The sequence below is a fragment of the Mya arenaria genome, chromosome 15 (genome assembly GCF_026914265.1).
Source record: "Mya arenaria isolate MELC-2E11 chromosome 15, ASM2691426v1".
Classification (NCBI taxonomy): Eukaryota; Metazoa; Mollusca; class Bivalvia; order Myida; family Myidae; genus Mya; species Mya arenaria.
The window spans coordinates 51,765,962-51,790,755 of record NC_069136.1 but is presented as its reverse complement, the minus strand read 5'-3'; the positions used below and the strand labels follow the sequence as shown (position 1 = coordinate 51,790,755).

At 34.4% G+C, this 24,794-nt stretch overlaps 1 protein-coding gene across 6 annotated transcripts; it reads left to right on the top strand.

The window, feature by feature from the left end:
* Positions 1–19,712, top strand: LOC128219903 (uncharacterized). 6 transcript variants are annotated; one of them, XM_052928063.1, is made up of 20 exons: positions 1–24; positions 2,186–2,370; positions 3,679–3,844; positions 4,168–4,236; positions 5,029–5,229; positions 5,527–5,636; positions 6,184–6,324; positions 7,533–7,727; positions 8,110–8,225; positions 10,120–10,246; positions 10,810–10,919; positions 12,652–12,869; positions 13,407–13,587; positions 13,846–14,026; positions 14,227–14,484; positions 15,250–15,314; positions 15,475–15,599; positions 16,379–16,548; positions 16,967–17,178; positions 17,579–19,712. In XM_052928063.1, exons 2-20 carry the CDS (start codon positions 2,221–2,223, stop codon positions 17,796–17,798), a joined length of 3,015 nt encoding a protein of 1,004 aa, XP_052784023.1. In that variant the 5' UTR covers positions 1–24; positions 2,186–2,220; the 3' UTR covers positions 17,799–19,712. The 6 variants fall into 6 exon arrangements, with proteins under 6 accessions (XP_052784023.1, XP_052784017.1, XP_052784019.1 ...); XM_052928057.1 differs by lacking the exon at positions 1–24 and adding an exon at positions 67–266; XM_052928059.1 differs by lacking the exon at positions 1–24 and adding an exon at positions 67–295.
* Positions 19,713–24,794: the final 5,082 nt, after the last annotated feature.

The window sequence follows — 24,794 nt, the reverse complement described above, 5'->3', positions numbered from 1 at the left end:
CTCCGTTTAAATATAGTGTATACGGTAATGTGAAGTTTATGTGTTACAAATTAAGGGGAACATGAATGATCAATGCCATTGTTGAAGACAAGCGACGCTACGTATTCACATAATGGCGTTAGAAGGAAGATGACTTTTGTGAAGTGTCTCCATTAAGTATTAAATTGCCATTTTTTAAAGATATTTTAAACATCGACTTGAGTTAATGGTAGTTTTTTAACGTTCAATGAATGGTGAAATATATTTGAAGAAAAAAAGGAATTAAAGTGAGCATTTATTTTGTAATAGTTTCTGGGTATGTATCCAAATGTGTCTTGAAGATTAAAAGAAGTATTATATAAGGATTAAAGTGACACTCTTATTCAAAAAAACAATACATACACATGTATAACAGACATACATTTTGAATGATACACATTTAACTACTTAAATAATGCATTTATTGAAAATATTAATTACTGATTACAAGATTATAACCGTGTTTTTAAAAGCAGAAAGCGCAAAAATATTTAATGATTGGTGAATGCTAAAAAATTTACTGTGGTCTTTTATAGTTTTATAGGGTAGAAATACTATTTTAATGCTCATTTTTTCAAAATCAACTCGTTATCCTTCATAAAAACCATTGTTTTCAACATTTATTCGTCCTTTTTGGAATATTAAAACATATCATTAATTGTGGTAAATCTTATTTGGGAGTAAGAACGTAACTTTAACTATCATGGTTCCTGAACCAAATGATCTAAGATTTGTATTCATGGGCATGTTTGTATAAGACTTTTCTTTTTGCGTGATATTCAAATTGATAAGTTTAAGCAAGATGACCTCAGAGTTAAGGTTAACAAAGTGAAATCTATCTAACCTAAAACAAAGTATAAGAACAACAACATTTTAAAATAAAACGACTGAATATATGTACATTAGCTAAGTGAAGATTGAAAATATTTGTATATATTGCAAAATATATTTTTCATTAGTAACTTATAAAAGTGAACATTAAAAATAATTTGATCTTTATTATGGTTCTGAACGATAAGTTTAGACTGATTTTTGTTTGTTATTCTTAAAATTAAATTGCAATAGAATTACAGCATTTTCATTAATATCTGCTTTAAATTAAATAGCCAAAATCCTACTCGCAGTTTTGAGAACATTAGTGAAAAGCCTTCTTCAAAAGGCTTCTTCAAAGCATTAACCATACTCAAGTCATTTGATGTATCTAAATTTTCATAAAATTACATTAAGATATTTAAACCGTGCTTTAAACTTAAACGATACTCATTTTAATGTGAACATTAACTCCACTCTTTATGGTCTGTTGAATAGTACGAAATTGTAAACCAAAATATCTCTTCCTCTTCGGGTGGAATGTCAGTTGCATGAATAAGCTTTAGACGATCACAAGGTAACTCAACGTGAAATTAGAATAAAAAGTATCTCATAATCATATGTTATGCACGTGTTACTTACATTGTTTACGGAATTATGAGTGTGTGATTTAAGGTGCGGGTATTTTAAAGATATTTTTCAGACAGATGAATCTTATGATTTTAGGTAATTTATGTGAATATTAAATGCGAGATGATTTTAAGAAAATGCATTTAATTATTTAAACAAATCATTAAACAAGGTCTCTTACTTCTCACACATCTTCAGTGTTTATATGGGTTGACAATTGGAATTTTTTACCTATAAATAAGTCTTCAAAGGTGTATTTGTTCTGCACATTGAATTTTGTACATCAGCAGTCAGCTGTTATTGATTGAATCCAGTTGAATCAATAGATTTAAACAGAGGCTTGTCCATTTGGCAAAATACAATTAAGAACTAGAACATGTTTTAGTGGTCAACGTTATATTTTATTATATGAGAAGGCGGTATTTTCACATTTATTTAAGTAAATCAGCAGTCAGCAGTTATTAGTTTTAATCAGGCTGAGCGGTAGATATAAACAGTGGCCGGTCCAGTTTGTTGGTAGTTACCAAAATTGTATGAAGACCACTAAACCATTTAAAGCTTGTAAGTGTGTTATTTCACAAAATAAATGGCTATGTGATTCTTTCGCACCAAGCCATTTATTTTTGTATTTACTTATTGCGTGAATTTCCTGTAATCACCTCTCAAATTTATATTTTATGGCAAAATCGCTAATTGTAAATTATAATAAAATTAGTATCTATTTCAGACTTACACAATATACGAAAGCAGCAATAAGCGAAAATGGACGCGAACCTCAGTCCGGAAGATGTCCAAAACATGGACATGAAATCGGTCGTAGCATTAGCTAAAGAAATGGACATAGATATTACTGGCGATCGAACTAAGGACAAGATTGTTAACAAGATTATTGACATAATCCTGAAACGAAAGGTAATAAATGATATCTCAATAATTAAACGATTAACACACAACTTCATAATACACGAACCATGCTAAGCTATCACTGAAAGGGCTGCCGCCTTTTAAACGTCAATAATTTACCGCAGGAAATATCGGTTAACGATATCTAAACCGCACATTTTTCAAACACTCATTTGTCAGTGAAATCAATAAACACGTGTTTGTAAACAAGGTATATTAGTAAAAGGTTTTACTGCAATGACATATGCACAACTCCATAACACACGGACACTGCTTACATACAAACTGTACCCGATATCTATGACTTTTTCCGCCTTGAAACAGTCAGGAATTGACATGTACGTTTTTGTACTACCAACAATTTGTAAAAGGTCTGCCACTTTGTGTGTTTCTTTTATGACTATATTGTGTGTGTTTTACTATATTGCGTTATCTTTCTTACTACCTTTCTTGCACGACCTTCATTTTGTGTTCTCGTTCTTCTTTCATAGAAAACCGAATGACGTTTTGTGGCTAATATAGTATACAATGAAATAAAGTATTACTAGGGCTTTCAGAACATGACTAAAGTGTTTAGGCTTTCGGATAATCAAATATATTTTTTATGGCTTTCAGAAATCCGTATATAGCATTTTTCCCTTCGGCAAATCGAAAAGAGTTGGTTGGGACAAGTGATTAGTTAAAACTTGGCTGAAGTGGCTAGTAGATTCTTATTAAGTTTTAAATTGGCCGTGCCATAATTGTTGCCCTAAACATTTACCAGTGAAGATTTGTTGTTATTTGTTTGTTTTCGGCGTTTTGTGTCTCATATTTATTGTGTGTGTGTGTGTGTGTGTGTGTGTGTGTGTGTGTGTGTGTGACCTCGATTCGTGTGCCTTTAAATAAGACCATTTTTCAATATATTTTTGTTGGCTTGGTCCTGAAGTATCCACTGTTTAATAAGCATCTTGTTCAAATATAATCAGCAAATACGTGTATATGAATATTACTTTACTCGGTAACACTAGGACAAAATTCTCGAAAAATCTTCATTTTAACAGAATTAAGCTTAGTACACTGTTTTTGTTTTGTATAATTTGTGTTGTGTTCTCATTTTGAAGAGACAGTTTTAGAAAATGATCTTTATGATATTAACGATAAACTATTGTTGTAAGATCAAGTTCAGGGTGATTGAAGTAAGAATCGTAAGCTATTTCCGCTGAAGAATGAAGTGAACATTGAGCCAGTTGCATTGATTAGCAATAATATCGATGTAAGTGTGTTTAACTCCTTAACTTTCCGGTTATAAGTTCTTATTGCATAGTATTTGTTTTTTAGCCTGATCCTGACCCTTTGTGCAGACCCGATGGTCCTTCGCTAATGAAGGCTAGCGATGACCATGCGGTGGTTCGACGGAAACTGCAGGAGAAGATTCGACAAGCGCACAAACTGTACCAAGCCTTTCCTCTCAAGCTTAAATCGAATCTTACACAATCTTACCCAAGTGAGAACGAACCCCTTAATTATATTGTACAATTATGTTTCAATGAATATTGAATAGTAGCTTATACTATACGATGTCCTTGGAAAGTGAAATAAAATTAATTTGAATGAAATAAAACTCACTAATTATGATTAATTCTGATTGTGAATAAATTGTATTATGTAATAGCCAGTAAACAATATTTGCTTACTCCTGTCTATATTATTCAAATTTACAAATTACAAAATTGTAAAGTCTGACCGAGGATAAAACTGATGCATGAATCTTTAAAATAGTATGATAGCAAAATAAAAGTATGCATTTTTAGTACTTTTTTATTTCAGGGCTAGAAGACGATTTTAAGGAAAAACAGAATTCGCTTAAAAATGGGGAATGCTGGATTCTAGTTGCAGGTAAAATTTACAAAACTGTTGTGTGGTATAAGCAGGCAATTGAGGTGTAAATATGTTCAGTATTAAAAGCGTTACTTACGGACAACAGCTACTAATGCATCACAAATGCCTCTATAAGAAAACACATTTCAAATCAACTTAACCGGGATGTGCAGTTAGCGCAGGGATTAGCTTTTCACTAAGATGTCCTTAGTTCGATTCCAGGCTTGAGCGTTTGTAAGTTCTTCTTTTTCGCCGGGGTCCCCCAAAACACAACTCTAATCTCGCGCAACATTGTGCCAACGAAAGTGACTTTGAATAAACTAATGCATTTTTCTGCACAATCGTTCTTAAACACAGTCATACCAGTGCACCTGACACAGAGAACATATATTGAATTATTATATAATGTCCAAACTGGAGATTTTGTCTTTTTCATAGGCAATCGCTGTTTGTCTAATTATTTCATGTCGTGGCTGATAATATTGTTGAACATTTTAAGATATATTATTAATTTCATTTAGCTGATACAAAATATTTTCCAAAATGATTATTATTTATATGTATTGATAAGAAAAACATTTGGATCCGTTTGAGTTTGAACCATATTTGAAACACAGTAATTTTGAAAATATGTCACATTTTTACAGGTAGGTAATACTAACATACGTGGTGATACGTATATTCTTCGCTCGGTATCAGTTTCTGTATCATAATTTAACAGATAAATAAGTTATTGAACAGATTGTAGGTAACGATGCAATCTTAACCAATAAGCATGTTTTGCCACAATGATCATTTGACTGTATTCAGGGGAAGTCGGGGCGGGAAAATCGAGCCTCATCAACCTGATACTCGACAGTCAGTTGCTGCCCACGGATGCCCTCAAATGCACCAACACCATCATAGAGATCCGCTGTAGCGATGAGAAACGGGCAAGGTGTATCTACAAGCCAGAGCTGTCCGATAGCGAAAACAGAACAAGAAAAAGACCTCCGAAAGAAATCAAATTAAGTAAGATGTAATTTAATTGGGAAAATATAAAGAATTTAACATCTTTATTACATTGTTTGATCAACGCATGCCATGTCATGTGCCATGTACACATAAAAATAGTGGAGACAATGCCGTATTTCTCAATATGAAAGAAAGATATTCGATTTCAAGATTTGATTGATGATTTGTCAGCTATTTGCTTTGCATTTGACACAATGCCAACAGTGCAGCAAGGATAAATACACCGCCGATTAAGGCATTTAAATATAACCTATAATTCTATTAATTCATTGTTATTTAAAATTTAAATTACAGAGGATCTCAAGGGTATACAGGAGTTTAAAGACAGCGTAGTTGAATGTGATGAAAATGATGATAATCCATTCGAAAGAGTGGAGCTCTACTATCCATTCAAAACCCTCAGTGTAAGTAATTACTATATAATAATAAATTAATTGAGCCTCAAAAGAAACCATTTATATATATTTCAATGCAGTAAGGAGAGTATATTTAAACCCATTCGAGACGTTATCGCAAATCGTCAAGGAAGTGAACTTTAGTATAATGTTTCAGGACTGTTAACTCAATATTTTGCCAAATATTTTTATACATATTAACTGCCTTATATTCGTTACCTTCTTAAGTTATGTTGAGTCGATTGCCTGTTTTTTAAAGCATTGAAGCCCGTGCCATTTAAACAATTTCATCTCTTACTTGATGGTTATTAATCTTGTCCCTGGTTTTCCTTTGTATTAGTAGCACGCTCAGCGTCTATACCTGGTTTCTAAACGTATTTATTTATTTTACCGCCATCTATGCTTTTGTGATTTAACCATTGATTGGATCAAACAGTAAATGCCAATCAAGTTTTACTTTCAATCTAGAACCATGCTCTATCGCAGGTTGATAATTCATATATACATTTACATTTACATCAATTCATATGGCATACAAAAACTCTCTTTACTACAGAAAGAAGTTGTGATCGTGGACACGCCCGGTATCGAGGGAGGGAACAATGTTGACCAAAGTCTAGAGGTTTACCTGAAAAAATCCTTTGGCTTCCTCTATGTTATTAACACAAACGCAGCCGGAGGGGTTCAGCAAGGCAGGGTAAGATATCCTGATACACATTTGTGAGGCCCTCTTGATAGAGTGATAGGTGGAACGATATAGTCAACCAATGACCATGCTGACTTAACCAAAAGGGGTTTCAAAACATGACGGTAGAGTTGGAAGGTAGTTGGTAGTTGGTAGAAGGTGATTCGAATATTCAACTTCCTACCAGTTGCCATTTGGGGATTACATGCTAGTTGCCGGTTGGGGATTCGAAAATTCAGAGTTAGATGTTGATGTTGATATTAGGCTACTCGACTATTTCCAGTCGGTTATTCACGACCAACCAGTTGGTAGTTGGGGATTCCGATTATATCCATGGATTAACAAACCAGTCAGTAGTTAATGATTCAGAGTATGTCTAATTTTCCATATGGGACCTTTAAAACAAAATATATAGACGTAATCCCCAACTACTGACTGGATGTGCAAAACGTTATACAAATGTCTGTGTATACGTTATTTAATGTTAAAATTACCTTTACGATAGCACAAGTAAAGCGTTTTAAACGATAACAGCGAAATTGCAAGAACAGGTTAATACATTATCAAGGGTTGTTGTACAGACAATTATTTGTTACTCTTATCTACCTATTTATAAAGTAGACTTAGGAAGACGTTTTTGTTCAAAGAAAGGTATTCTTTTGTTTGTGTGATTGGTATTTCAGGGATAAGCATATTGGCTTACTAAGGTTCTTTTAAACGCACATATACACGGACGGTATGAAATCAATAGGCTCAGTTTGGTCGAGGCTGTATAGGGACAGCTGTTGAAAATGCAATAATGTCAACGAACATGTTCCAAGTATAAACGGACAAAACAAACATTCGGTTTTTCAGTATGGCCTCTTATATAAGGCGATACGTATTGGGTTTTTTCCGCTGGAACTTTTCGGTACTCTTTTATCTAGGTCACTTACTTAAGGCCCGGTCCCTGTGATACGTTTTATCATCTAGTAAATTTGGCCGTACAACTCGGCCTCTATGGTACATTTATGTATCAGTGCCACATACTTAAGGCGTTACATATAGGCTGGAAAGCTGACTTAAGGCGGTACATTTTGTTTTACTGCTGGGCGTCTCCGGCGCATTAATTACTTATCTTGGCTACTCACGTATGGCGATAAATTTGATTTTGCACTCATTTCTCTTTCGTTAAATCGTTTTTAGAGGGGCTTCTATTAAATGCGGTATATTGTTTTTAGCTGGGTCACTTACTTAAGACGGTTGTCAATTGCTCCGAGGACTTCAGCCCCGAAGCCTCTCTCTTCATTGGGAACAAGTGGGAGAACGTACCGGACAAAGACAAGGGAGATGTCCAACGTGAGGTATTCGAGAAATTGTCGCGGGTATACCCAGGTGTAAGAGAACATCAAATACACTACATGTCGGTAAACAAGGTAAACCCCAAATTTACCATTATCTTATTAAATGTGTCGTATCATGCAAAGTTTTATCTTAAAAACGAAGTGTAGCATTTACTTTGAAACTTTGAGTTCTACAAAACAAAGTTAACTGTGAACACTAGGGTTAACATGTGCTTTCCTTACTGTAAAATGGACTCTATTATTCAGTTAACGAAGGCAGTATTTATTAAAGTTTATCATGCAATTTGATCGTTAATTTTTCTCTAAAGACGAAACTAGACACTCCTTATGTAATATAGATAATTAACACTTCACCACGGTGTTATTTCACACCTTTAGTTGTCTGTCTTTTGTAATGATAATATGATTACTAGGTACTTTTCTTTTAACACCTTTGTAATTTCTATTACATTAGTCTCGGGAATTCTACCTTAACCACAAAGATCAGATAAAGGACCACAAGATGTTACAACAGAAGATGGGACAACTCATACCAAGTTCACTCCGACAGGGACTGATCAACCACTACTGGTAAATTCATTTTTAGAAAATGTGTTATTTCAATAATATATCATCTAGAATTAGCAAAAAGTCCCAACGTCTAGTTTGATGGCCTAAAGGTAATTTTACCACTGGACAGGATGTAACTTCAAAAGATGGGACAACTCATAACAAGTTCACTCCGACAGGGAATGACCAACCACTACTGGTAAATTCATAAAAATGCGTAAATGATATAACAACTACAGTAAGCAAAAAGTCCCAACGTCTAGATTGATAGCCTAAGATAATATTACCATTGGACAAGAAAATGTTTATGGTATGTCAATGACAAAACAATGTTCTGGTTTATCACTGTATGCACAGATATGTTATATTAAACTTAGTCGTCTTAAAACGACAGCAATATTGCCATTGATAGACAAAATTCAGTTGCTGTAATTGCAAAATTATATTTGAACATGTTTAACACTTAACACACAAATCTGCAATGGATCAAATAAATGTTGTAGTTTTTTTTCCAAATACTGCATTTTAGGCCTAGTCTATAACGCGGATACAATAATAAATCCTCGACAGAGTATGCAAATAACTAATATTACAATGGACACAAACGAGATATCCCCTTGAATTCCTAAATGTGGTATTTTGGAAATATAGCTCAGATACAGACTAGTTTCAGTCAGTTTGTTCAAGGATCAAATTCCATGAAAAAAGGTGTAGAAATAAGACACGTAATATAACCACATTGACATGGGAGGACTGAAACTGAACGGTGACAAGGTATTGTTTTCGTAACAGTGCGGACATAGCTTACTGATGATCGAAACATCATTTATAAAGACAAGTCATGCAAGAAAAATCAAAGCACTGAAAGTGCTGAACGGCTTGAGCGATGATTTCTTCTAAGTGATATTCAAAAGAAATGCTAAAGCTTATGCCTAAAATGATGAACAGTATCATGTCGGCGCAATAAAAATAGAAGAAAGAAACAAACATGTAGATCACCTAAAACGCTGTTATTGACTTTAATTTTACATGTTAAGTATCCGCATGTTCTTAATACATTATTGTTGATAATACTGTAACATTTGCAGTTGTTGTTTTTTAACACACTTTACTGTTTTGAGTACGGGGATAAAATGGGGAATACTCTGGAATATATTCTTATGAATGACATTTGCAAACAAACAATGAAGCGTAATTATAATTTTTCAAAACTGCCTTTGTCGCTGCTCGTCAATAGAGATTACTGCGTATATTGAGAAACATGAAGGAAACTGTTATCGTACTATGTAACCTTCATCTATTCGGGGATTTTCAAAAAGTAAAATTCAGGTCCGTTATAATTTAAGACTACGTTATCACTTAAAGTATACATATTTAATCACAACGATCTTAAGATTTAATCGTACATTGTGAATAACCTGTATAATAAATGCATTCTTCTGAATTTTAAAAAATGGTCCCTTAGTTAAAGTTGCATTTTGGACAATATTTAATGTAGTCAAAGCCCTCCTAAACGCCGATTATAACGAACTATACATTTAATTAATTTAAATGTTGTTGATCACGCCATTTCAATCACCAACGTTATTATCAACCCCTTAAATGTAACACTGTACTGTACAATGAATTAAAGGCTATGATGAGTTTGTTTTCAAATAAGGAGTAGATGTTAGCTCGAGAGACGCTCTATCGCTTGTACGATTCAGGTATATCCTAGAATAACATTCGTAGGAACTCGACATACTTCTGACCGACTTTCTGTTTTGCTTGTTATCTCATATTTATTCCTAAGTCAGTTGTTTAATTATTCCGATCCCTTTGATAGAATTGTTTCTCGACACTACCTAGGAGTATTTTTTTCTGTCCACATCGCATTGTTAGCTATTTCTAAAGCTACCTCTTCTCCTCTTTCAAGGTGGCTATCCGGGTTCCTCACGCGGTCGAATTACGTTCTTCGCGTGACGAGCGTCCAGCATGAGATGACCGAGGATGAAACCAGACAGCGATACATGGAAATGAAGAAACACGTAGAAGAACTGCAGGTAAACATAGATACGTAAATATCATGAAAGCGAAGATAGGAATGTTTGACATTTAGATTTTCCAGCTGTCATAAACACATATTTCAAATTTAATGGTCAATGTTATTGTTGATAAGTGTACGTTGACGACAATTGTTTAAAGCGTTGAATGAGTGTGGCTTTAAAACCGTCCTAATCAATCAAGTGAGTTATGCATTAAGCGTAAAATCCATGGCTTGTCAGTCGACAATATTAAATAAGTCGACTACAGCCATTAGCGAATTGGCATATTGTTACGTTTTACGAGGAATGAAGGGCCGCATTGGGAGAGCTAAAACCATCTGTGCCGAAACCGATTTTTCGCTGTTTGCGCCGCATAAACTAACCGTCTCTTTGGTTAAAAATGGCATTACGATTGTTCTTTGTCGAACTGTTTTTGCGAATGTATTATGTTGCTATATGATATGAACTGAATGTGTAATTAAAACAATAATTCAAATATTGAATGATGTGATCCTAAAAAATTTATGTTACCTGCATAGTATAGTAACAGGTTCAAACTTCTTTTTCTGTCTGATTCCTAGAGAAACAGTGACGATTGCGTCGGGAACCTGCGCAAGAAGGTGGATTTCGAAATTTTCAAGATAACCGGGCATATCAAAGACCTGCTGCAGCGTAGGGATCTTCAAGACAGGTGCGTTGGTGGTTTCCGTCCGTGTAAAAACGCAAAAAGTCTTAGTAATCCAGTATGGTGTTGTGAGCGGGGCTAATTATGTACGTCATTCGGGTTAGGGCTAGGGTTAGTTAAGCTATGGGTAAGGGTAAGGTAGTTATATCCACCGCCAAACTTTGATATGAATAGAAGTAAGCGTGCCTTGTTTGTTATTAAAACAAAGAGTACAGCAACGAGCGAATCAATTTATTCAATACAAACCAGTTACCAAACTTAAACATTGTCTTAAAAATGGAATTTGATGCTAGTTTGTTTGTAAATCGTTAACACGTTCTAACATGTTCAATACGTAATTACTAGCTTGTAAACTGCAAAGAGGTGTACAAAATATCTTTTAAGTATGGCACATGATTGTATAAAGCATTCTAAAACATATATCTTTTCCTTCATATTTCGCTTTATATATTTGTGTATTGCATGTTTCTTTGTTTACAAAAGCCATGTCTTAATTATATATTTTGCGGGCATGCTATCATGAACTGAGTTCTTTGAATACAACTTCAACTTTAACTAACTTACTGTGTGTATAATTTGCACTCTAATTTTAATGGATATTTTTTAACTTTTTGTTACCGCCGTGGACAAGTATTATCCAATTAATTGATATTTTTTTCCTATTTAACACAGTCTATTTTCTGAAAAAATGATTAATGTAACTTGATATAGTTTTTAATTCAACTCAACTTCGTTTCTTGTGCTAATAACGAGCAAATCATCAGAGTTACGCTTCATTGATCTACTAATTCTAAATTTGGAAGAAAATAAAACTAAATTATCTGGAATAATGACTCAATCCATTAAAGTTCTTCATGATTTTGGCTGATTATTTGATGTTTAAAACCATTCCTTTTACCACAAAGTCTATAAAAAATACATTTGAAAATAAAATTCACTGTTGGCCAACCATGTTTACAATAACACATATTCACATGGCAAATTAATATTATATCGTGCATACCTTGGATGATATGATCTAACGCCAACAACATTTACTATTGTAAGAATTGCGTGGGTTGCACTTTGAATGTGAACAAAAAATCCGCAATATTTTGAACACTTTGGTAACTTCGACTTTCAATAGCATGAAGGATATTGATCAACAACTGATACCCTGTCAATAATTTAAAGTCAATACGCATTGTTTAAAGTCAATAAACATTGTTTAAAAGTACTTGCTACCATAACATCTGTATGTATATCGTTTAATTAAAAGTTGACAACTCATAAAATCGTCTCTATATTAAACATAGGTTTGTTCAACAATATACATTGAATTTGATGTATATGTAAGCCGATAAGTTATACGAACTTACTCTTAGGTTGCTTTTTGGATTTTAAGCAATGATTAAATCATCCTATTTATGATAACAATATGTTAATTTAAGAGTTCCAATTTCTTAACTTATAATTGCAAAATATAGAATAAAATAGAACAAAACATTTATCCACCATAAAGTCAAAAACCCATCTGGCCGAATATTGATTAAAAAATATGAGGACAAAATCAAACATTCATTTTAAATCGAAGTTACAAACAAAATATAGTAAATAAATAAATAAATAAATAAATATTCCACTCAACCTTAGGTCTTATAATGAAAGACATTAAACCATAGATACATATTATCGATATATATACAATTGTATAAACTATCATTCCACCAAGTCGATAAATAAGACTATTATTTTACAGATTGTGTAACTGGGAAGATCCGCGTGGTTGTCCAAAGGTTGACCGGAAATGGAAGCGAACTGCTGACGATGCTGCCATGATAATATCAGAACGTATTGCCATGGCGATAGATGGCTGGCAGAGAGAACACTCGGTTCTCAGCAAGATCGATAAAGAGATTATTGATGTTTTCTCAAAGGAATTTGGTCTCCTTCAGCACCAAGTAGACGACATTGAAAGTAAGGTTGCTTATAAGCGTTATTTGTAATCAAGATGTAAAATGCATTCAAAATGTATAATAAGCGTGAATTATAATCCTTTGTCAATGTGAATTGTATTTATTATTTTAAATTTCATACTACAAACTGCATTTTCGTTCGCCAGCGGTTTGATAATAAATAATCTAGCCTCTGATTCAAATGATGTAAAATTCTGTGTTGGAATTGACAATTTTGTGCCAACTGTTATTACTGTTATAAGAGTGCCGTGTGGTCACTTATGGTGCGAATTTGCCGGTTTGTGTCATGTTACCATAAGATGTTGTTGTCACTAACGGGAAGAATAATGTTTGCTGGCTGATACTGATACTGGCAAGCCCCATTCTCCTTAAATGACCCTTAACATATTCTTTAAAACGTTTCGAAAAACAATCATTAGTTTAAAAGACAAAAACATATATAAATTGTCAATATATATTTCATTTTATATTTGAACGACACCCGGCCATATACGTCATTGTCATATATAGTAGTTGACACTTTAAAACTATATTCCAGAATTCCTTGCCGACAGCAAGGGCAAAGCCATGATGCTTAAGACAGTCAAACTGATGCCGGTGAAAGGAATATTTGCCAAGAAGAAGGGAAAGGTAGAACGCACATACAGCACAATGGGAGGAGCTGTCAGCTGTGTTGGTATGCTTGACACTGGCAAGAAGAATGTCCGAAAACTGTTCAAGTAAGCTACATGTTACCGTTTGGGTTATTGTATGAGAGTCTGGAGATAGTGGTGTTTTTTCGTGTCCTCATGCCTAAAGTACATGTATCTAATCAGACAAAAAATAGCCATTTAACCATAAGTAATCTTATACATTAAATGAAGACAACAAAAGGTAACGTGGAAATTCAAACGTTTTAATGCTTGTTAATATCAGATTTGTTATAATAATGTTGGATTTATCATTCAAATATACAGTGCATTCTTTTTAATTATTAGGGATAGGTACACCGATAAAGTGTCGCAGAACCAACGGGCAGCGGTCATGGCAGAGGCCACAACGCTGTATATAAAAAGCATTCTTGAACACAAGGACATGAACTCAAAACTCCGCAAATACTTCGATAGGTTCTTTAAAGATATTGACGAGGCTGCAAAACGAATACCAGAATTCCTGAAGGTATGTTTCAGTTGAAGAATTGAGGCATGTGACCTCTTTCGGTGATTGCCTAATTTAGGCATATGTCCTTTTTTGAACATTATCTAATATCAGTTTGTTGTCCGTAAAATAACTCTTAATGTCACAGTTTTGAAAGTCAATTATCTTTTGTTGGACCAGAATTATTAACAATTACTTACACGTCAACATTTTATTTAAAGGCTGACCAACAGTTGATTGAGACACTACGGAACAGCATGACAGAGATCGAACAGCTGAAGGAAAAGCTGCCATCCCTCTGCAACGACTGTGCTGACATGCATGGCGAGTTGGATATCTTCTACATCAACAACATCATGAAGTTTGACTACGATATATCAGAGTTCGACTGGCATGGAAAGCATCCATTGGGAAGCGGAAGCTTTGCAGATGTGTTCCGTTCGGAGATAGTCAAAAAAGGCCGACCAGTGGCTTTGAAGGCATGTTTCTGTAGATTTTGCTAAACTATGCTCATATAAATAACCACCCTTACACACTACCTCATCCTATAAATACCTGGGGATAAGTTTGAAGTTTTAACCAGATCCAGCAGACTGACCATTCCAAGGCGTTGTAAATTCTGTCATTAATCGGTAAAACCTATTTTGAATAGTGCTAGGTATGTATGTTGTGCTTTTTTGTATATGTGGTGTCTATACGTTTGTGTCTTTCGTTCATTGGTGTTTTGGCCCTTGCTTCGTGCCTCTCAATAGGGTTTTCATTTCAATGTTTGACTAATGGGCTTGTCCTGGTAGTATTCATAATAGTGTATGAAAGTAATGAATTGAATAACGGTAAATACAGAAAGACGTTTTATATCAAAATATTGGGGGGGGGATAGTTTTTCATCAAAATAAAACTTGTCACTTGTTTGGCAGCCATGGAATCTAAGCAGTTATTTGTTTATTTCTTGTTTTTATATTGAATAGGCCGTTCTATAAGAATGTCCAAAACCATTTAATGCCAGAATATTTATAACCTGGGAAATGGATATATATGTTTAACACATTTAAATTTATTGTAAAAATCAATTTGGGTTAAGCTGATGTCCAAAGTACCAATATTGAAAGAGTGTTTTTTTAGCTAAACCTTTTTTCAGTCCAGACGTTTAACCACCATGAGCTCGACTAAACTGCTGACATCATTTATATCGAACATGTACATTGATGTCCAAGTAAATAACATATGGGGAATACATTTTTCAGGTCGCGAATGAAGCTGTTAGTCGGAAGAATGTAACAGATATCCTCACTGAGGATCGAACGATGAGGTATGTCATTTCTGTTTATAACCATGCATATTCAAAGTCTTGTTAACAATACAGTGTCCGAAAACTATTCTACAAAAGCTCCCAATGGTAACACTCTCTTTATGATAATATGGTTTGTGCTATGTTTATCTTGACAGAAGTCAATACTTTCCTGTTTAAGGGATCTTCGTCATCCTAACGTGGTTCGATACTACGGCGCTACCTTTTGCAAGGATCCCAACAAAGGTCTCATCTGGGTCATGGTGATGGAGCTGTGTAAGGACACCTTGAAAGGATATTACACGGGTTAGTACACATTTATTTTAAGTCATGTGTTTTCAGTGTATTTGATGTTTTTTGTCTTTTTTTAAATATACAATAAACAATTTAAAGTAAACTAACTTTGTGTGCATTTTCGTGCGCATATTTGCTAAGTGAATGTAATAACATTTGCGTATCAATGATTTGTTCGTTCTTGGATCGTATTATAAAAGTATCTATAATCAAAATTGTACCTTATCCTACTCTTCAACACTATCCTGTTTTAAAGCATATAAGGTGACGATATCAATGTGCAATGAAAATGTGGAAATTGAAGTTTTTAAGAATGAATTCTTTTTTTAATAATCTTAGAAATGTTTCTGAAAAAACAGCTCCTGCTGTTCATTTTTTGAGGAAAGTAAAATATATATCTATTCAGGATGAGAGAAATTTGGGGAGCTACTATTATCGTTAGAGATGTAATTGAGACTATGCGTTGGTACATCACTCTTACCATCTCCTAGCAACGGTTTCACCCGTTATCTATCCTAAGGAATTACTTATATCTAATGATCAAGATATTTTATTTTGACCTTAATGGTACATCCGTAAAAATGTGTGTTGTACTTTAGCATTAAACTTGAGTAATCCGTGTAACTATTTATTATTCTAAACGACATGCGATGCAATTTTAATTATGCTTTAAGAAGGTACTCATCTGTTTATAAGACTTGGTTTGGAGAGTTCTCAGTGGCCGATAAACCTAAGTCAAAAAAAGGCTATACCTGAAGATGTATGATATGTTCTTGAATATTTGACAACAGAAAACATTAACCGAGAGCGATGGGTTCCCGGGATGATCCCGAAAGATCACCCCCGCCGAGGAGAGGCTTTCCGAAGCATGATGGCCCATGCACTAGATCTCGCAAAGGGATTGGACTACATACATGAGAAGGGATACACACATAGAGATATGAAGCTCGAAAATGTTCTGGTATGTTTGTTGTTTGTTGTTTTTGAAGCTTAATATTTTTGTTTTAGTTAACCATTGTGTAATATCTTGTTTTGAAGAGATCTAAGACTTTTTAAGGAAATCATCTTTCTATTGATTACAGTGAAATATTCGTAATATAAAGTAAGTAATTTTGTTATATGTAACAATATTTCTAAGCTCTTTGCGCTTTTTACGAAGTGGGGTGCTGGAATATTTTTATATTTATTATTAAAATAAATAGACTGTATTAAATCATCATAATTAAAAAAAATATACATGAAGCTAATTGGAGAATGGCCCCCTTAAAACATTTGCTTTGTCATCAATGCTTAACGTAAACAATAGATGGTGAGATTTGGGCTGTAGAAACGGTTTAAACTTAACCGTCTTCATTTCGGTCATGTTTTTGATATTCCAGGTTGCAACGGAAGGTACTGCAAAGATTACCGACGTTGGTGTTGCCAAACCAACAAAGATTCTCGTGCGCACGTGTGAAGGTTCGCCAGCCTATATGGCACCAGAGGTGTTACTTAGCAACCAGAATCACTCAAACAAGATTGACATCTACAGCCTTTCCTTCATCTACTGGGAGATGTGGTTTGGACAAGAGATTACATCAGATATGAACAGGTAATATTTTTGTTAATGAGTTACTTAATGACTTGTTCATGGTCATAGCAATTATTAAAAAAGTATGCAAACAAGTCATTTATAATCTGTCAGTTTAAATTACACACATATTGCGTGTTGAAACGACAGAGAGCTAGCCCATCTCCTTCTTTGATATGTAACAGGAGTGCCGTGGTGTGAACGCAACGCTCTAAGAGTTATAGACCTTAGCTTACATGTGATTATAATCTCCGACATTATATGTACCAATATGCATTCTTCTAACGTCGGTTATTCTTTTTGGTGAAAAGACAAGTTCAAGATAAATACACGTTTTTGGATGCAATATTAAATTGTCTAACCCTATATAGTCCAGTAACAATTTGCACCAGCGTTTAATTATTATTATCATTATTAACAGGGAAATTTTGGGACGAGACTTCTACGGTGATGCCATGGAAGCGCTGAAAAAAAGGCAGGGAAACTCAAAAGGGGGGTGGCGTCCGAGTTTCAGCAAAGCCAATAAGCCTCAGGAAGAAATCGTTGAGCTTCTTAAGAAGATGTGGTCAGTTGATCCAAATGAAAGGCCGTCTGCTATAGAGGTGCGCAGGTTCATTGAAGGATTTTTAAGAAATAACTAAGCCGAAACACAGCCGATCTTATCCCAGGATAATGCAATGTAAGGGACTAAAGATTAAATTCTAGTAATATTTTTTTTCAAAAGTTGATTTTACGACAATAGAGAACAAGCTGTGAACATGACCCTTAGGATATTGTTGTGAATTTAATACGTGGTATGATGAAATTTATGATAGAGAAACAGTATCGTGTTTTGGACCATTTTATATACCCAGACAGTCAACATCAGATACAAAATGTACTTAACAACACAATATTTATCGTAATGTATGCAGTATGTGAAAACAAACTGAGACAAAACTTGGCCTAAAAGGGAGTTGTTATTGACTATACAAATGTATGTATGGATTTCAGTGGCAAGAATCGACAGTGATATACTGATCGTTTACATGTAACTTTAGACAATCTTTGTATTTTACAATATTGGTTGTGTATACTTAAACATTTTACGGTCAAGCTGGTCTTGCAATATTATTTTTTTCCAGAATAACTCGATGTTCATACCACGTGGTTAAAATGCCATATGTTAATTGAAAGAACTTGATGCGTATTTCGGACAATTTCCAGCCGTACAATATCGAGTTGCACACTGTTGTGAAAGGCCATAAAAAGTAAATGAAATAAGACTGAATATATATTATATTTAAATAGAATTAAAACACATTTGGCTGGCTCAATTTCACGATTTTTAGAAGAGATGTGCCAAATGTGATATTATTTTACTTTACCATCTCTTTCCCTTGAGCAAGCAAAACGCTATCCATGGGCGTTTTCGTGTACCAATCGACAACACTGTTCTGTTTTTGTAGCACTGTCCGTCCTTTTTTAGAAAGAATAATACTTGGGTGAAAACGCAACTGTCCGATTTAAGATGTCCGAACTATCCATCAACATAATGTTTACATATGAAGTGGATATCACGTGGTATGTAAACCGTCAACATCCACTATTTATCTCTGTGACAAAATGTTTATACGATCATGTTTTGTGCAAACTTTTAAATTTAGTCAAGGAAAAGTCCATGTTGTTATAGTTTTTATCAATGAATTATTTATTGTGAAATATCGTTTTGAGATTTGTAAATAAAATTATAGACGCATATATATGTATTCATAAAATGCTTATCTGTGTTGCTCTGTACATTAAAATTGTTCCTGTAATAATTTCTATGAAATCAGTGTTCTATATAAAAGGTTTTTATACCATATTGTGCATTTGATCGTTATTTGCTTCAGCAATCAATCCATTTTCGTTGATTGTTTTGTATGTTGATTCCATATTCAGACATGTCTATTTCACGAGTGTGCATCCTTTGAATTTCAATTTATGTGCATCATTTGAATTTTAAAGCTGCACTCTCACAGACTGAACGTTTTGACAACTTTTTATTTATTTTTTGTCTTGGAACAAGCCAATCTTTGCGAAAATCCATATAAACCAGTTATATAAGACTGCTGACAAAAAAAAATCAGATTTTTATATTTTAGTACAAAAATGATGTTTTATGCATTTTTCTTAAACCGTTAGTAACGGTTTAAGCCATAAAACATTAATTTTCGAACGGAAATATGAAAAACCAAGATCTGATTTTTTGTCAGCAGTCTTATATCATTGGTTTGCAGATATGAACGCAATAATTTGCTCTTTCCAATATTTTTTTTAAAAAAGTTGTTAAGATGGTCAATCTGTGAGAGTGCAGCTTTAAGTGTGTGCATCATTTAAATTTTAAGTGTGTTCATCATTTAAATTTTAAGAGTGTGGATCATTTTTTTCCTCATTGAAACGGTGTGCATCATTTACAACACAAAAAAGAATACGCAGTTTTTTCCTAACATTGATTGAAATCTCGCTCACCTGTCAACTATAATACAATGTACAAACACATATAAGTATTAGAATAAATCTGAATAACCTAATGATCTTATTTTGTATATTGTGTAAGGTATTGATTAACGATATACGAAACATTTTTCATATATAACATTTATTTTAGCAACAAGCTTTTAAGCCGCAACTTATCAAATAAGAATGTGGAAATTTTTTATATTCTGTCCATGTACTCGACAAAAGGGATCAACGTGAAAAATAACTCAAACATGAGTGTTTACTTTCAAGTCAGATTTTTAGCTCGAAAATTCGAAGAAGAAGAAGGCTTCACTATACGCCATGGCGTCGGCATCGGCGTTAGCGTTGGCGTCTGGTTAGGTTTAAGGGCAGTTTGGCATTTTCACTTATAACTCCACTACCCTTCGTTTAATTTAATTTTCTTAATACTTCACAGTTCTTCAAGACCACCAAACAATGATGTAATATACTCTATAGTATCCTTAATTGAAATTATGGCACCTGATAGGGCAGATTAAAGTGTTAGGGCAAGTTGGATTTTTTATCAATAACTTCTACACCCTTCATTCAAGTGACTTAATACTTCGCAAAATATTTGGTGGCCATCTTTCAAATAGGTAACAAAACTCTATTCTTACCCTAAATCCGTTTTCACTTTTTTTATTTTTTGACAGGCACATTTTAAACCTGGTTTTCACGACGGAAAAACTAATTATTAGACAGACTTGCGCCGTTGTTTGGGCGGGCCAGTGGAAGGGCGATGTCAAACTCGTCTATGGTATCGAATAATTTCAATCAGGTTTGACATGTAGAAACCTTTCATGGGATTGCGTTAGAGGCCCCTAGGATCAAGGTCAAGGTCACTGTTACTATGAATAGTTGGTATTAAATAACTAATGTTGACATCTTGCGACTTGGTATATATAAATAATTTATAGAGACCTTTCATGGGATTTTGTTTTGGATCCCGAGATTCATGATCAAGGTCAAGGTCACTGTTGCTAAAATAGAAAAATGGTAAGTATTTAATAACTAAAGTAATGGTTGACATATTGTGACCAAACTTGGTTTATAGGAAGAGTTCATGGAAACTTTTCATGGGATTGTGTTGTGGGCCCCCAAGGGTCAGATCTAAGCTACTAAATCAGATAACCGTTATGTACTGAATCACTTTAGTAAGAGTTGACATATTGTGCCCAAACATGATATGTAGAAGAGTTTATGGAGGACTTCAATGGGATTTTGTTTGGGCCCCCTGGGGTTAAAGTCAAGGTCTCTGATACTTTAAATGGAAAAGAAAGTTTAAACTGAATCTCACAACAAAGGCTGAATTTCTGTCAATCATTGAAAATTTGGTTTTCTCACATCGCTGTTCTTGTTTACTTTTTAATTTGATCTTTGTTATTGCTTTTGTCAGGCACATATACATCATTATTGTTTTCATATCTAAGACAATGCGGCGTGGTTGTCAGGCACATATACATCATTATTGTGTTCATATCTAAGACAATGCGGCGTGGTTGTCAGGCACATATACATCATTATTGTGTTCATATCTAAGACAATGCGGCGTGGTTGTCAGGCACATATACATCATTATTGTGTTCATATCTAAGACAATGCGGCGTGGTTGTCAGGCACATATACATCATTATTGTGTTCATATCTAAGACAATGCGGCGTGGTTGTCAGGCACATATACATCATTATTGTGTTCATATCTAAGACAATGCGGCGTGGTTGAGCGAGCTGTCTTTTGTCAGGCACATATACATCATTATTGTGTTCATATCTAAGACAATGCGGCGTGGTTGAGCGAGCTGTCTTTTGTCAGGCACATATACATCATTATTGTGTTCATATCTAAGACAATGCGGCGTGGTTGTCAGGCACATATACATCATTATTGTGTTCATATCTAAGACAATGCGGCGTGGTTGTCAGGCACATATACATCATTATTGTGGTGGTTGTCAGGCACATATACATCATTATTGTTTTCATATCTAAGACAATGCGGCGTGGTTGTCAGGCACATATACATCATTATTGTGTTCATATCTAAGACAATGCGGCGTGGTTGTCAGGCACATATACATCATTATTGTGTTCATATCTAAGACAATGCGGCGTGGTTGTCAGGCACATATACATCATTATTGTGTTCATATCTAAGACAATGCGGCGTGGTTGTCAGGCACATATACATCATTATTGTGTTCATATCTAAGACAATGCGGCGTGGTTGTCAGGCACATATACATCATTATTGTGTTCATATCTAAGACAATGCGGCGTGGTTGAGCGAGCTGTCTTTTGTCAGGCACATATACATCATTATTGTGTTCATATCTAAGACAATGCGGCGTGGTTGAGCGAGCTGTCTTTTGTCAGGCACATATACATCATTATTGTTTTCATATCTAAGACAATGCGGCGTGGTTGAGCGAGCTGTCTTTTGTCAGGCACATATACATCATTATTGTTTTCATATCTAAGACAATGCGGCGTGGTTGAGCGAGCTGTCTTACGCCAGCACTTGTATTTTGTATGATATCATATCATAGGAGATTCTAGGTCAGTTACTCTGCCACTCGATTCGAATCAATCTACTATACTTGCATAGTGGTGTATTGCTCTTAAACTCATACGCAATACCAGGTAAAAGAACAACCCTCTCTTTGCTAATGTTCAAACAAAGTTCATTGTTAAATACACATTACCAAAATTAATAACGACAAAAGATCTCCTTAACGATTTGATTCGACCTTTGTCATCAACATCCGTCAACGTCTGATTTTTTAGAATTTTGTACATCGAAGAAAGAAATCTAACGCAAATACTAAATACGCAAATTTCTAACCATATTTACGGTTTGTAATACTCTTGTCCGTTTGGTTACTAGCCAAGATAATAGAAAAATAGTGTAAACATTTATGGTTTCTACGCTAAAACAGTTGACGTTCCGTCAAACGATGAAACGACGGAGAGCCAGTGCCTGTGTTCAATACGACAATGCGTCATTGTCAGGGTCGCGTGTTAGAGGCGCTGACTAACATAAAGTTGTCAAGTAATTTAGTAGATCTTTGTATAAGCCCAATTTTAACATGGACTTTATAAGCTCATCATGCAAATGACTGACCTCGTATTTCCGATTTGACGGTTCGGTTTGATATTAGATGATCAAATACAATTATGTCAAATAACAGGTCTTCCCTAAACACACTCACAGCAATGGATACATCTTGATATTAGACTTCGCTTTTGTATATGGAAAACGTTATTTGTGTCACGTTCGAAGCCATACCAATACGCATATCAAGTATGTTTTGATGCTGTATGTTATTACTGAAAATTATTTAGCCTACACGAGGAAAGGTCAAATTTATTAAAAACATGTTTAACTCAGCTGACCAGTAAATTTTTGTTTAGAACTATCGAGATCTAAATGCCTTCACTTATTGCCGCAGGACTATTTGGTGGAGTATGCAAAAAAGTAGTGTACCCTAGTGTAAATTAACGACCTAGAAATGTGTCATAGGATGCTCCTTTTTCACATTATTACTCAAATCGTCCCTTTCATGTTAGCTAGCCAGCCAGGCAACCACTCTTGTCCAACTTTATCAGCTTTTGCCCGATTCACTGCTTCCATTTATGACGTAATTTATCACGTAGTATACACACTGGACTCGTTTGTTTTTTTAAATCGATTTTCCCCCTTACAATGACTTGTTACCTAGTGTTCTTTGCTCTTAATCGCTTGTATATTTCGTCGTTGTCGTAATAAGCTAAGTTTATGGTCATTTTGAACATTTAAAACCGCGTCTACCTAGAGAATGATCTGATTAACTTTTTCTAAAATTATGAAGGTTATGTTAATTTTGCGGACTTACCGGATTCGAACTTTTGTCGATATCCAAAGAAAACGGTAAAGACAATCTTCGCCTTAAAAACTGGTTTTACCAAATGTATTAATATTACATCGCTAAGATTTAAGTGCCAAAATAATTGTGCCGAACATAAGGAATGTTAAGGTGACAGTTTGTAAGATAAGAGCTGGCAGTAGTTTTTCGTCTATGTTGACAACTTGGATGTATCCCAAGACACACATGATAGCTGATGTGTTTTAACTTAGTTTCCTTTCGAACTAACACATTTAGTCACATTACTCAGTTCTTGATTATTGGAATTCAAAATAATGTATATGTATACTCAAAACGTTTAATTCAACAACAAAAAGCATGAAAAACGAATTTATACAAATGATAACGGTTCAAATCAAATCAACAAAGACGGTCACACGTCACGTCACTGGCGATCAATCTGAAAAACAAAACGAGTACATTTAAAATGGATGAATGGATTTATGGGTCTCGTTACAATGCGTTTCAATAGAGTGAAGAGCTATTTTCTATTGTAATAAAACAGTATCAAGGAACAGTTATATTTATATTAACTGGTATATATTCAATTTCAGCCCATGAAATATAGGATTTTGTCGACTTATTTAAAAATACAATCGAACACCGTTGACTCGAACTGACTTCGCTCGAACTCCTCGTTGGCTCGAACTGGATGTAAAGGACGATTTCTTTATTCTGAAGGCGAGCATTCCTGCTTGGCTCGAATTTTTCGAGGCTCGAGGTATTTTTGCCGGTCCCAGCGAGTTCGAGCCAACGAGGTTCGACTGTAATTTGTATTTCAAGAATGTTTATCACTGGCGAAAAAGACGATCACAATGATTTTACAATAACAAACATTTCGTTCGGACATAGAGGGATAAATAAATAAAATTGAATATGTTAAGATAACATTTGTTTGAGGAATAGAATATGTGACGTGAGCGGATATGAGATGACATTTAAAATATCAGACCGAACAATATAATCGTGACATGGAAAATTGAATCGGCGATACTAAATATTTTAAAGATGCCATGATTTTATTCATTCACAAAACTTAAATAAAATTGAAAAAAAAAATCGATGATTTTCTGCACAATAACTCATGTTCGTTAATGACGTCGCATATATTGTACGGACCTAACGTCTATAACACGATTAATGCCATGGGTATTGGGTCATATCTTAAAAAAATGATAAGATAAAACGATGGAGAAAACTTGAATCTGCCCTTCTTGACATCTTGCAAAA